Source organism: Ahaetulla prasina, chromosome 8 (assembly GCF_028640845.1).
Source record: "Ahaetulla prasina isolate Xishuangbanna chromosome 8, ASM2864084v1, whole genome shotgun sequence".
Classification (NCBI taxonomy): Eukaryota; Metazoa; Chordata; class Lepidosauria; order Squamata; family Colubridae; genus Ahaetulla; species Ahaetulla prasina.
Window position 1 is genome coordinate 33251038 of NC_080546.1, and position 16076 is coordinate 33267113.

Here is a 16076-nt window from a genome sequence, read left to right on the forward strand (position 1 = left end):
GGTCATTTGGAGATAATAAAAACAAGAGCAGTTAAAAGCATCCATTTGAAAAGCTTTAGTGTTATGTAGATGCTGCACCAAAAAAGCAAGAGCAAACCCATCCACTCTAATATCTTTTTTATAAACAAAAGCCAGAATGCCTGATTACCACAGAGCAAAAGCTAAGTAGTTTTTATAGTGGTTCATTGACAATAAATAAAATAATTAAAATCTGAATAAGCTATTTTTTTCTTCTCTTTCAACTCCTTGGTAAAAGGAATATTCATTACTTTTTAAAATATAAATATATCAAATTTCCTACTAGGGTTGTTTTAAAAGGCCTGTTTAGATGTGATAATATTTGGAAGAAGAAATAAATGTAATAAAATAAAGTTGCATTATCAAATAACAAAGTTAATTATATCTGCTACCAATTTTTAGTTCATTTTTAATTTAATTGTTCTAAGTATTAGACCATCGAAATTATCATATATGATATGTCAAAATCCACAAATGGTATAATATACAACCATTAATACAGAACTATGTGGAAATATCTTCAAAAAGTTCAAGAGGCATTAGCTTCTCCAGTGCCTTTATTACAAAAACATTCATACTAGCCTCATCTCACCAATACTGTATAAATAACTAAGGTGCACATGACAATTTTATACTTTCCTGCTACTTTCAGACATTAATTCTATGACAACATACAATGTTGCCAGGTTTTGCATAGCAGCAATCAAAATTTATCAGATGATGCGAAAGCCAGCTTTAATGTGTATTTGATTTTTTTTTGTTCAGGTTTTGTATTATGATAGATTTAGTTAGCCATATATTAGCTTTTATGAGATTTTTTGTATAGGGTTAGAAATCATTCTAACCTGTGGCTAAAGTTATTCTTTTTTCCAGTACTGCTAGAGAACCCATAATGTCAGCTTGCTTACAAAAATTGATCGGAACTCTCACTTCCTTAGGATACTTACTGGAGAACCTTTTTTCACTAGATTTTGAAAATGCTCAAAGTATCTTTTAAAAGCATATTTGGGATACTGATTTCAAATCAATTGAACTCTGGTTCCCAGTTTTGCAGATATTTATCAGTCTTTTCCAACCAGCATACATCAGCATGATACCTAGTCTCTTATCACAGTCCTGGAATTTTGCCAGATTGTCATTTTGACCAGCCAGAATACATTGTCTTCTGTGGTCCTGAGGAGACACTACAAAAATATTTCCCCACAACAACATTAATGTGCGTGTAGAAACATCTCTGTAGTGTCCTTGAACCATGTAGCTTTTCATTGTCCTTTCTAAAGAGAATCCCAAAAGGAGTTTATCCTATACTGCTGAAATTTCCTCGCAGAGAGCTTGACTTCTAGTTACATTTCTCAGGTTTGACTATTGTTTGAATATATTCTTCTCAGTTATCTGATTCAAACCACCATCTGCACCGTCTACCTTTCCTAGGAACTGAAAGGTATATTAATGTATTTTTTGTTTTTTTAACATACCCACACACCCACACGATGGCTGACCTTATGGCTGTAATAAAGGTTTGGTTCTATGTGATTTGATTGTTTTATGTAGTTTGGCTGAGTTTTCTTGTATCAAAATATAAAAATAATAGAGTGGCAAATAAAGTGATTTATACACTTAAGTAAACAACATTGATGTGTCATGATAGCATCAAAAATAATGATTTATATAATAACACATTATTCTGGAACCTTAATGATGAAGTTTCAGTCTTTTACAATTATAGTATATGCTTAAGTGTTTCTCATATTAGAAAGTCAAGATACACATTTAGCACAAAGAAATACGTATTGAGACCCATTAAAATATGATTAAGTAATTTAGTAAGTTAATTTATATTTTATACCACCATATTTCCCAAAGAATCAGGGCAGTGCTACAGCTTTGATAGTTTATAAAGATGTGCTGTCTGCTTTATCTTTCCAAGTGAAAATGCTGAGATTCTTGAAAGGAAAGCAGATTTCTATGAACAGGTTTTCAAAATATTTGCTCCACCTCTTGGCAGATTGTCATGACTTCATGAATTGCATTACTATCAGCAATTAGTAAATAGTTTACTATATACATGCAGAATAACTGGTATTCATGGGAACAAAAGTGAATTATGTTAAAGAAAATTAATAGCGTATTTTTCATATTTCTACATGATATTAACTGGATGCATATTGTAAGCACCAAATGCCACTTATTCATTCAGTCTTCCTCGCAAGAAAGATTTGTTTTTAATTCTGTCATGTGCCATTTTCACTTGTTTAGGGTTTGCAGTTCTTAATTTAAAAAAAAAATTGCAATTATTAGACATTAGGTCTTACTGCTCTTTCATTTAGTAAGGTTCATATTAAATATAGTTTATAAGAAGTGACAGAAAAACTTTTGAGCATATTGAAATATCTTTGCTCAAAAATGATTATCAGAAATAAGTATCAATGGGAAAGAAAATCTGGATTTTCTGTTTTGTTCAATTTAATGTTAACAGAGTACAGGTAATCCTCAATTTACAAAAGTTCATTTAGTGACTGTTCCAAGTTACAACTGCAGTGAAAAAAGTGACTTATGACTGTTTTTCACATTTACAACCTTTGCAGCATTACCCATGATCAGTTGATCAAAATTCAGATGCTTAGCAGCTGGCTCACATTTATGATGTTGCTGTGTCCCAAGATCACATGATTCCCTTTCGCGACCTTCTGATAAGTAAAGTCAATGGGGAAGCCAGATTCATTTAACAACCAGGTTACTAATGATTAGTAACCTGGTTGTTAAGTGAACCCAGCTTCCCCATTATAGTGGTCCATTTAACAACTGATAAGAAAGGTCACAAAATGGGGCAAAGCTCACTTAACAAATGGTTTGCTTAACAACAGAAATTTTGGGTTCAATTGTGGTCGTAAGTCGAGGACTACCTGTATTAAGATCTTATTTTGATATGAATATTCCGTAACTGGAAACTGGATAAAATGTTAAAATAACGTTTTATCCATTCCTTCTTCCACTGAAGCCCTGATCAAATATAGGAGTATATTTTATACTTCTGTTGGAGACATTTCCTGCTAAGAAAATCCTGTATCAATAGGGTATAATGTATGGCCTTTGGAGCCATATGAGTTGGCATGCTCATGTTGTAAAACTTTTCTATCACATTATTGCTAGGCCTATAAAAAATCAGTTATTAAGTGGGAGTAGCCCATGTTGATATAGAACTTCGTGAACATATTGAAGTAGAATTGTGTCCAAGGAAATAATCCAATATATTTAAGAGACATAAGACCAAATACTTCTTATATGTTTCCTTTTGTAAAATTTGCAGTAGTAATAAAGAGTTATTAGAATGAATAATCCAATTAAATAAATGCAATTTTATATTCCTATTTATAATGATATTTCACATCATATTTTGCATCTACATAGTTCTGTTTTACACCTCATTATATTAAATTGTAATAATAATCCAATTATGTATTTATTGCTTTACAACAACTGCTGATGAAGTGATACACTAAACTGTGTTCTTTTTTTTCTTCCTAGCCTATTGGTGCTCTTAATCCCAAACGAGCTGCATTCTTTGCAGAACGCTACGAAACATGGGAAGATGATCAAGTTCCAAAGTTTCATTATGGCACTCATTATTCAACAGCCAGTTTTACACTCACTTGGTTGTTAAGAATTGTAAGTGTGTATTAGAATGTTTTTGTGTATATGTATAATGAAGGTACTCAATGGTTAAATAAGGGGAGCTCAATATTTTTTGTGGAATCATGCAGCTGAATAGGTTTGTTTTAGATCATGAGAAATAAAGTAATTATAAAAAATGTAGGGTTTTTTTCCAGTTTTTTCCAGTATTTGGTTGTATGACCATTATTTAATCTGGAATGTAAAATTCTTCTGTAGATGTAATAGAATTATTCCAATATTATATACTTGTGGATAACATGCAGTTGGACAGATTTGATATATTGATGAAATGAACCAGGTTTCTGTAAAATAAACTGGAATTATGATTTACCTGATAGAAACTAATTTCTTTGGGAAAGCATTAGCAAGACGTCATTAATTAAGTCTTGTTAGATTCATACAAGCAGACATAAATCCTACCAGTAATTTATGGTACTTAGCTAATTTCAGGCAATTATCATCTAATATGTGCTTAGGTATCTTTTGACGAAGAGGAGATTTTTTTTTCAGTTGTTAACATTTTTCTCTCTTAATTGTGAACTGTATTTGCAGGAAGGTAGGTGTGCATGCATAAGATTGTTCGGGAAGAATAGCAAATCTACTAATATCCTTTATTCAAAGATTGCTTGCATTATATCAAAGCTATTGAAATCTCTTGGATCCATCTCTAGATGTCCTTTAATTCCTGTTCTGAATACAGTTAGGTGTATGTAAATGTTAGGTTGAATTATAATTGTAGTGGATGCACTAATGGAATAATAGAAGAAATACGGATTTTCCAGCAACCCTCCAAACAACACTGTAATATAGGATTCTCTTTACATATTTTTGAAATGAATAACTTGCATTATTATTTTTACTTCTTTCCAGAAACAAAACATACCATTTTGTTCAGACAAGGTGAAGTACAGGTAGTCTGTAGTTACGACCACAATTCAGTCCAAAAATTTTGTTGTTAAGTGAGTTTTGCCCCATTTTATGACTTTTCTTACCACTGTTGTAAAGTGAATCACTGCAGTTGTTCAGGTAGTAACATGGTTCTTAAGTGAATCTGACTTTGCGCGTCAGAAGGTTGCAAATGGTGATCATAAATATGAACCAGTTGACAAGTATCTAAATTTTGATCATGTGACCATGGAGATGCTGCAATGGTTCTAAGTGTGAAAAATGGTCATAAAACACTTTTTTCCGTGCCATTGTAACTTTGAACGGTCACTAAACAAATGATTGTAAATCTGGGACTACCTGTATTAGAAATATACAAAAAGTAAACTGCTGCTGCTTTACAAACTATTTCATCTTCCCTTTTAATCATCTTTTTAGGAGCCTTTTACAACATTTTTCCTAAACTTGCAAGGTGGGAAGTTTGATCATGCAGATAGAGCTTTCTCATCAGTTTCAAGGGCATGGCGCAATTGTCAACGTGACACATCTGATATCAAGGTAAAGCACAATTTAAATTTTAAAATGTTGTGATGAACGTAATGATGATTATTTATCAGTGTGTAGAACTTTGAAGAATATAAGAAGTCTCTTATTTGAAATGATTATAATATAACTTTCAAGTAGGAAAGTGGGAATTGAACTATCCTTTGTGTTTTGTACATGCAGGAGTAATATTTGAATATTTATAACAATAAAATAACTCTAGCCTGGAAATAATTCAAGTGGCTGGTGATATTTTTGAGAGGTTTGAGAGGTTGATATGTTTGAGAGGTTATTCCTCAGCTTTGATGTAAAAGAAAGAATATATGTCTTCCTTAGCTCCTAAACATTTTTGAACTATCACATGGAATATAGCATATACTGAGATCAATGAACAACCACTAACACCCAAAATGCTAGCAAAATGGCAAAGGTGGATATCTGTCACAAAGTCAAGCAAATCTAATTCATGTGTGTCTGAACTCTAATAGCATTTGCCAAAAGGTCAAAGTAGCCACTTAGTGATATAGTTTACTTGAAAAAAAATTAAACATGATTTCATAAAAGAATGACATGATGTTCTCATCAAAGTACAAGACAGATTCATCAACTTCAGGATTAAGATCTAGATTGAATCATGTTTTAAGAGCCTGATGTCAGTGATGTTTTTTTCCCCGTTATAAGGTCAAAAGTTATACATTCAAAACTTTCTCTAAAATAGCCATTTGGATCTAAACTGCTGTAGCATAAAGCTTTTTCTGCCATCTCTGTAGAATTGTCTATCTGAGACAGGACGCTTGCAAGCATGGATAAGACAGTCAGGAAGGCTTTTAGGTCTTGCAAGTTTTCTATTATATTAGATTTAAACAGTCTCCAAAGTTAGGTGTGAACTGAAGCTGTAGCTCTTTGCTTATCAAACAGGTATGTTGGCCTGTTTTATACCAGTTTTAAATTACTATCAATGCTGGATCACAGTAGAACTAATTACCACTTAATATTTTAACTGGAGGGAAGCTATTGGGGTTTTGCTAGTGACTTATTTTCCTGGTTGTTCCAAGGATTTTATTTGTTTTATAATGACAGCTATTCTTATCTAGTGCTTTCACTGTTCACACAATCTTAATCCTAGTATGCATATGCAAGATATGGGCAGTGCAGATTCCAATGAAGAGAATATTTTTGTTTTGTTTGAGACTTTTTTGTGACACTGTCTGGCTGAAGTAACTCAAGAAGGGTATGGATTCTGATATTACCATGTTTCCCTGAAAATAAGACCCTGTCTTATATTTTTTTGAACCCTGAAATAAGAGCTTGACCTTATTGCCATGCACTCAAAAGCCTGATTGGACTTATTATCAGGGGATATTTTATTTTGGGGAAAATAGATATACAATTTATCTGTGAGTTACATGATCATCAGGACCCCATCATTAAACATATCAACTGGTTATCCCGGCTAACAGCTAAACATGGCAAAACTTGTGCATTACTAACACTAGATCTATTAGCTTATTAGAATTATTAGGTCTAATTATTTGTGAGTTCATTCTGTTTTGTTTTGTTTTTTACTTTCACCTTGTAATCACACTATATCTAAGAAGTCTAAAATTACGAGAAACTGTAAATAATACTTGAGAGAATTGTAATTCATGTAAGCATGTTCTTAATTAACATTGTTAGAAATCATTGGCAGATTATTTATCAGTAAATATATACTTAACTGCAGATACGTCCTGAACTATTTTTATTTATTTATATTTATCAACTTCAAAAATATCCCTCTCCCTTACAGAGAAGTTTTATTTTTTTTAAGAAAATCCTTTCTCTCCTTTATGGGTTGGCAGGAGCTGGGGCAAGGGCCAGAGCTCAACTTCTCATGCAGTCCTTGCGTCTTGAACTGCCAACCTTCCAGTCGACAAGCCCAGTGTCTTAACTGCTAGGCCCCCTGCTTTGATATAATCTATACAATTTTCAAGTTAGGATTTGGCTAGCATTAGATAGGCCAAGTATAGCGAGGAGTTGATTTTTGACAACTATATGGTTATTCTTCATACCAAGCCTAGACAATAAATAATCAGTGTCTGCAGGCTTAATCTTTAGTTGACTTGTAAGAAGATTTTCATGTACTGTGCACTCAGACTAGAATCTGTATTGCAGACCCTATTGTCACATAATCAACTACAGCTGATTACTATGCTGCAGTGCAATAATGTTAGAGACCTATATATTTATTGTCAATGTTTAAATTCTAAGGTTATTTGTCATCTTTTCTTTTATGTACACTGAGAGCATATGCACCAAGACAAATTCCTTGTGTGTCCAATCACAGTTGGCCAATAAAAAAAATTCTATTCTATTCTATTCTATTCTATTCTATTCTATTCTATTCTATTCTATTCTATTCTATTCTATTCTATTCTATTCTATTCTATCTGCTTTTGAATTAATGGGTACTTGGAATGTCACTTGATGGCTTTGGACAGTTGAGATATATTTATGTAATGGCCATCTCTATCCTGGGAATTTCCCTTCTCGCTTGCTTAAGTCTTTATATATTAAGAATTGTTGAAATTAATTTGTTAATTCATTAAATTACATGTATGTTGTAGAATATATAATTAGTTAATCAAAACACATTATAGAGCAGGTAACCATTTAATCATATGTTTTCTATACTGTAGATTTAAAAATAAAAATAAAACTTTTATCAACAGTGTAGTTTATACTCTAGCTATTTATTGCTTACTCACACAGTAAATACTTTTTTTCCAGATTTGCTTATCACAGCAATATTTGGTTTTGTAAAAAGTTTACATACAAGCATGTAAACATCAATATAATTATTGAATAATTATCACCACACACTATTTGTCTGTCCCATCTTATTTTTTTCTAGAAACATTTAGATTGTAGCCATAGGTGCGGCCAACATATTAAGCTGGCTTTGAATTTTAGAAATTCCAAAATATCTGGAAGATGTCAGGTTGAGGACAATTGATGTACAGATAGTGGATAATTTCCTTCTCTTTATAAAAATGACACAGCAAAATTGTTATTAATCATTAAATAGTAATGATATGCTTATCAATATAGAGTGCTACAAGCAGAGACACAAAATACAACATCATAATCATGGAACAATAACTGAAATGTTGCTGTTGTGACCCAGGCCCCGGTAGGTAGTAGGAAACTCAGTCAGTGAAAAAACAAACAAACTTTATTCAATCAGCTGAGAATTACTTCATTCTCAGCGTAATTCAACTAAATTAAAGCAAATTCCTCCCGACACAAATTCCTCAGTCCTATCACAATCTTGGTCCAATTAGGCAAACTGCCAAAGGCCTTTCTTGGCAAATGTTCAGAAGACACCAATACAAAAATAAATGCAAGAAGACGAAGCTACCAACATTGTTTTCCAGCAAAGCCCAAATGCCGTTGCTGGTCTTTTTTAAGCCTTATGGGAGGAGGCAATCATGTCTTGGCCTTACTCCTGAGTTGTCCTTTTTGCTTGAGCTGCTCTTGCATTCTGGCAGCTCTTCTCATGCGTGCATTAGGAACAGGCTCCTCCTGTTCCTCTGCCCCACCACTGTCAGTCTCTGGAGGCTCTGGAGTCCGCACTCCACTCCCCAATGGCCCTGGCCCCACCTCAGCCTCATCATTGTCCAACTCCGTTGCCAACTCCACAAGCTGCTGGCAGACCACAACACTTACATTTTTTCCACAAGCCATTCTTTCCACATGCCGCATTTGTTTCATGATGATGTAATTGTAGTATCAAGATCTTATATGTGGTGGTGGTGATGATGATGATGACAGCAAGATGAATGCAATAATTATTTTAAGAGCTATACTATTATAAAGCTTGCTTTTGACATATGATGAATTTGCCTAAATTCATCTCATTCCTGTACAACTTTGTTCAGAAGAGTGTGACTACCTTTATTTGCTATATGATACATCAGAAGAAAATTACCTGCAGTAAAAGTCAAATTGTAGTTAACTATGTCAAAGTTCACATCTGCCTAATACTTTAAAGTAGTTTTGAAAGGTAAAATATGTTTTAAGTTTTACTTAACTATGGAGTAAAAACATATGTTAGCTAAGTATGAATAGGGACTGAGGGAAAGCATTAACACTACCTGACTGTAAAGTAAAATTGGAAAAGGAGTTTTAGTTTATCTAATGTTCTATCCTGCCATGTAATTATTAAACTATAACAGTAAGCTCAAATCATAGAAAAGAGCTTGTATAATGTAAAAACAAAACAAAAGCTAGGAGTTCAAACAAAAATTAAATGGCAGTTAAAGGATTGCTTGATGCTTTGATCATAAGTCCAGAGCTTTTATGGCCTGATGACAAGGATTGGCTTTAACCTCATGTATAGCTATATATAATTTTATTTCTTCAGGTTTGATGTAAAAAAGAATGAAAGAAGCTGGGCATAAGATGAATGTATATCTTATTTGAAACTGTTCAAATAACAGAATAAACATTAAGCTTTGTATCTTCACTCTTTTTTTATAACAACTAGTTTGGTATTTGGAACTAGGAGAACAGTCAGCATTTACTCTCCCCTTAATGGCCTTGAAGACAAGGATGTAAGAGCCAGTTTAATATAGAGGTTAAAGTACCAGGATAGAAATCAGGAGATAGTGAGTTTTAGCCTTTTCTTAGGCACAAAATCACCTGCTTTTTTTATTCATTTGAAGACAAGGGTCTAAAAACAGAAAATATTTTGTTTTAAGAGGTACAAGTGTGAGCTGGATGTGTCTGTTCTCATGGTAATCCTTGCAATGATCAGAACAGGGCTTTCTGTCCTCTTTCCTAGCAAAACAAATAAATGAAAATCAGCTTTAACAATATAATCTGTAAGAAATATATATTGATGAGGCTTCATCAGATGAAATTCATGTATATCTAAGTAGAGCACACTAAATAATCATAATAAAAAGAATGTTTATGTATATTATCTTATTTGTTTTTACAGAGCCCCTAGGACAGTGATGGTGAACCTATAGCATGCATGCCGGAAGTGGCACGCAGAGCCATCTCTCCAGGTACGCCAGCTGTCACCCGTTGCTCTTCCGGGTTCCGGCATGCACATGCGCGCCAGCCATCTGGAAATCGGAAGACCAGCTGACCGGCGCGCACGCGCATGCTAGAAACTGGAAGCTCAACTTTGAGAACTGCTCTTTGGGTTTTCGCTGCTCCTGCGTGTGCGCACCAGGGAGCTGCTCTTCCAGTTTCTAGTGCTCCCCTCCACACGCGCATGCTCCTGTTTCGGCACTCAGCGCCAGAAAGGTTCGCCAACACTGCTCTAGGACTACTGTAAGTTGACATAAGATTTGAACAAGTCTTGGAATTTCATTTATCATTAATTGATATGATTATCTCCTACCTTTCATTCTTCTAAGGATACATAATACATATATGTTAAGAGTCATCTACAAAATAATCATATAAACAATACATTGTATGGCACAAATAGTGTAGCAAATAAAATAGAGGGGAATAAAAAAGAAAACATTAAAAATTCAAAGCAAACACTAAAGGGTTCAGTTTGATAGTTGAGGTACAAAAATATTTAAAAGAAGTTGGAAACTGAGGTTATGTGATTGTGTGTGTGTGTGTGTGTGTTAGGAATAACTTATTTGCAATTCTGTGATTTGTTTGTTGAGAAAAAGATCTTCATAAAGTTGTAAAATGTAGTCCATGGAAAATGTGGAAGCTATATTATTAGAAGTAACCATGGAATTCTTTAATACTAATAGAAAACATAGGTTTTTTAAAAAATTATTTGACAGTTAAATTAATTTTTGCATTTATTTTTTATTTGATATAATTAAGTTCCATTAAGTCAGTGTTGACACTTAGCTACCACATTTCCTCCAGGGGAATCTGTCCTTTATTTAGTTGGTGTAAATTTCTAACAACTCCCTGAAACGTTTACAAAAAGTAAAGTTCTTTCCAGAGGAGTGACTGGCATTGGAAAAGAGATGGAGAAACAGGAAACTTGTGTTTCCTCATTCTTCAAATTGCTTTCAGATTTGTCTTTTTTCCTTTGAAACATTCAGGGAGATATAAAATATTATGTAAAAACACTACACCAGAAATGCTCCATAGCAATTAATAATCCCTGAGCTGGATTATTGGAAATGATTTAGAATTTTTTTGTATTTCACATAAACACAAACACAACCGCACTGTCAAATATTAAAACAGCCATACATTTCTGCAAGTTTCTGCAAGAACCTGAAAAATCTTTCCACTGCTTTGGAAAGCTAAGTCATTTGACTCTTAAAGCAATGGCATTCTTTTTTAGATTGAAGTAGAAATCTCCAAAAACATATTTCCTTTAATTAAACGAAAAGAGAAAATATTGTATATCTTCAAAGTTATTGTAGCTCTGGTTCATACATTTACGCTAGATTACTCCCTATTTTACTGAATTGAACGTGGTGATAAAATGATAAAGCTATTTGCCTTAATGATAAAGCTATATCATTAATGGCAGATTAGAGCAAACCTGGTTACTAATTTGTCTGAAAAATAATGGACGAAATAACTGGAATGAATTTAGAAAAGACAGATATTGGCAAGATTTTTGCCTATTATTTATAACAAAAGATACCTTTGAATCTTTTTGAATACCAATATGGGTATTAGTTCATCTAGAAATAATGACATAATTTTTTTTAGATTATATTGTAGAATATTTGCATTCATGATTAAAATATTCAGATTTGTATGACATTTGGTTAGTAAGAGAATTTAAACCAAGAATGATTTGTATTATTTCTTTTCTATTAAATCCAATATATTTTTAAACTAAATATATATAAATATTTCCATTTCTCTTGTTTGTTTATTTGTTAAATTTATTTGGCACCTATTCTTTTAGTCCATAAGATATCTCCACATACATTTCTGGAGTTTATTTTAAGGCGACGTTTTGCATTAATCTTACTGTGATCTTGTTTTAGAATAATTCACATGCCTGTATACAAATATTCAGCATATATCACTGTGCTGTTTTTCACAAGGTCTGAGGTGATAATAGCTTAATTCTTGCTTCATTTTTTCTGCTTTTGCTCTAGTAACTCTAGGCTGACCTTGTCTATAATCTGATGACCTGGTATTGCACTCAGCTATTTGGAAACTGTTCTTGCCACAGTTGACCCTGAGGGTGGTATCTGGAAGACCACTGATCCATTGACCCATGTCAAGAGTGGATTTAGAATCTGATACACTGGGCCTCTAACATCGTTAACCACTGAGGCCAGTGCACAGAATGTGGTTTTCTGCTTATTAAATGGAAAGTAGTTTTCACTTGTTGGAAGAAAGACCAATTTTACACCATTTACTTGCAATGAAATCATTTCCTAAAGCAATTACAAATATTAAGTCTTTTCATTCATGAAGTGTTTGTTAAAAGAAATTGATAGAATTCCCAGAAGGATTAATTGCTTTCTCTAATCTGTTTTTGTAAACATTTTAAATGTTTCATTATGGTAAATATTAAAAACAGCGAATAAAATACATTTTCTACCATGAGAAATATGTGAAACCGACAAACAATAATAACATATTTATTATTTTGATTTTTCTAGATTAAGTATGGCACACCACAATGTAATTAGAAGAAAGATAGGCATACACTAGTGTACTCTTGGTATAATTGACAGCTATGATGAAATCTTCATATTGTACATTCTGTTCAACTGTTTGGATATTTAATCAATTTCAGATTGGCTAGCTTATTTTAACATTTTAACACATCAAATTAATAACATACAGGTTTTTTTAATCATTTGAAGCACTTCTTATGAGTATATAAAACGAAGAACATTACAAAGTTCAACATTATTAGGAATCTTAAGTATCTTGTAAAATAGTTTTATATCTATATTATGTAATATTTTCATTAATAGCTAATGCCTTAATTAATATTTTAAATTTCTATTAACTTTTAATTAAAAATGTAGCTCTTGCCCACAGTCTAAAGAAGCATAGGGACAATTAGTTTCATTCAGATGTAAACATTTTTGCTCATATTTTTAAAATAATGCAATTCAGCATTATGTTTGAACTTGGATTAAAATCTATCCAGCCTTTAACTATGATTTTTAGTGACAATTTTAATTTATGGATATAAAATTACTTCTGTCAGGAAACCTGATTTACATAAATTACAGAGTATAATTGAAGAACAGTACCATGTGGCAATCAAGAGAAAGCAATTAAATGTTTATATTTTTATAGGCTATATTATAAAGAAATCTGCCAGCAAGGCTCTTTCATGTAAATCTAAAAACTAGTTAGTATTAAGACTGTTGCACATGTTCATGTACAAAACAATACCAATCTTTTAGGTGCATTAAATGGGATAAAAGATAGTGTTACAATAAAAAAAATATTTCTCTTCCTAGTGCTATTTTCTCATATCCCTACTGGACCTCCTGAAACAGATGTAGGTGGTGCAGTGCAGTAGTGGGTTGCTACCGGTTCTCCCCAGTTCGCAAGAACTGGTAGTAAACATTTTGAGTAGTTCGGTGAAACGGTAGTAAAAATTCTGCCTGGCCCCGCCCACAATCTATTGCTGCCTCCCGACTCCCAGCTGATCGGCTAGAAGGAAAAAATCAAGACTCGCTTGTCGAAGAAGAGGAAAAAAAACCAAGACACCGTCCCTTTAAATTGAGAAGCCAAGAAGCCTCCCAACTGATTGGCTCGCTTCTCAGCCAGGAGATCGCTTGGCAAAGAAGAAGGGTGGGGGGAAAAAACGCTGTCGTTTTAAATTGACAGAGCGGCTAGAAGCTCCCTTCTGGGTCATCTGAACAACAAATTGGATAAGAGGTGGAATTCTTATATGGTTCAATGTTTTTGAAGTTTTGGGGTTTGTGCAACATGGGGCTTTGTGTTTCTAAAAAGGTTTGGGTGATTTCCATTGTGAAGTATCCTGTCTTGAATGAGTTTTCTGCTTGCTTGTAAATGGAGCCGAACTTCCGGCTTCCACTTTCTATGATCTCTAAGCACCGGTAGCTGTTTTCTGCTTACAAAGTTTCCTTTATGCAGCTGGCAGGAATGTGGAATTCCAGGCAGGTTCCTTGTTTTAACAGCTTAATTATTTCTTAATTATCTAGTAATATTTTATTTGGGAAATGAAGAAGGGGGAGTTTGATTCCTTCCCAGAACAGATTAGTGGGGTGAGGAGGGAATGGGGATTTTGAAGTAACCTTCCCCTGGAGTGGGGAGGGAATGGGGATTTTAGGCTTGCTGTCAAACATCAGCCATAATACTAATGACTGTTTTGAACAATATGCAGGTTGTATTACATGAATGGCTATTTTATATGTGAAATTATGATTGAAACCTATATAGGTTCACACTATCAGGAAGTTTGTCCTTAGTTTTGGTTGCTTCTCTCTTTGTTGAGTTTCCATCCATTGCTTCTTGTTTTACCTTCTGGTGCTTTGGAAAATGCTTCCCCCCCCTTCATTCTAGCAGCCCCTTAAAAGACTGCTGCCTATCACACTCTTGGGCAAAGCATGTGAGCTATTTCCTCCTGTCAGTGGTCCATGAAAGTGCATCTAAAGCAGAGATCTCTAACCTTGGCCACTTTAAGACTTTAAGACAGCAAAGCTGGCTGAGGAATTCTGGGAGTTGAAGTCCATAAGTCTTAAAGTGGCCAATTTTAGAGACCCCTGATTTATAGTATGTAGATAATAAAATTGAAAAAAGATGAACAACATTTTTGCAGAACTATAGATACATTGAGGCTGGGTGTGACAAGGAATGGCTGGGAGGGGAGGGGCCAGGTGAGGTACCCCTTGACGTGAGAGACATTGAGTTGGCCACGCCTACCCAGTCACATGACCATCAAGCCACACCCACTGTCACATGACCATCAAGCCACACCCACAAAATAAGCCACGCCCACAGAACCGGTAGTAAAAAAATTTAAAACCCACCCCTGGTGCAGTGAGTTGCCAGAGTAAGAGTTCTTACCCTAATTCCATTACCAGAATTTTGGGGCAACTAATGTACTGTAAAATGGAGTTTATGATGTGTAGCTCTTTATGTGGCGTCATAAATATCAAAATAACTTTTTTGTATGAGAACTTGATTGGGGTTATTTCTTAAAATACATATATTTTATTGAAATAGAAAATAGCAATTCAAATAACTTTACAAAGAATAAACTTCTAGTTATAATAAAAAAATGGAATGAAGTTGAATGATCATAGAATAAATCTTACACAAATTGAGAAGGAACTTTTGGGTCCAAACCAATCGATTAGTTAATTGTCTCAGTTAATTATTTTTTTAGTCCTTCTATATATATATTATATATATTTATATTTATATTTATATTTATTTATAAATATACTGTATATTTGTAAATATACAGGTAATACACTGTGTTTTCTGAGGTTTTCGCGGGTGTTTGTATGTAAGTCTTTGGTTATTCGGATTTTCTCCTGCGTAAAATTGGAAGTGTCTTGGCGACGTTTTGACGAAGTCTCATTCGTCATCTTCAGGCTTCAGCCGTGTTCCCAGAAGCACGGCTGAAGCCTGAAGATGACGAATGAGACTTCGTCGAAACGTTGCCAAGACACTTCCAATTTTACGCGGGAGAAAACCCGAATAACCAAAGACCTATATATGTACTGTATATATCTATATCTATATCTATATCTATATCTATATCTATATTATATATATATATATATATATAGGTCTTGAACAAACGAGATGATACCTCCCGCCTACCAGCCATTTGGAAACCCGCCCTTATTGACAAACGAGTCCTTAACACGAGGAATGACACCAGACCCACACTTACGAGGTCCACACAGGATGTCACCACCACACATCCACCCAGAAAGCAGACCCAAACCCACACTGATCAGGAAGCACGACCAAGGACCAGAAGCCAGACCGCAGCTGCAACATTGGCCATT

The 16076-nt window shown here is 33.9% G+C and overlaps 1 protein-coding gene across 4 annotated transcripts in view; it reads left to right on the plus strand.

Annotated features, from left to right (window-relative positions):
* The window catches only part of LRBA (LPS responsive beige-like anchor protein), a 395942-nt gene that overhangs the window by 282745 nt on the left and 97121 nt on the right, over window positions 1-16076 (plus strand). For all 4 annotated transcript variants that reach the window (XM_058193740.1, XM_058193737.1, XM_058193738.1 and 1 more), the window contains 2 exons: window positions 3544-3684; window positions 5014-5133. In XM_058193740.1, coding sequence (XP_058049723.1) covers window positions 3544-3684; window positions 5014-5133 — 261 coding nt within the window. The remainder of the gene's footprint in view (window positions 1-3543; window positions 3685-5013; window positions 5134-16076) is intronic.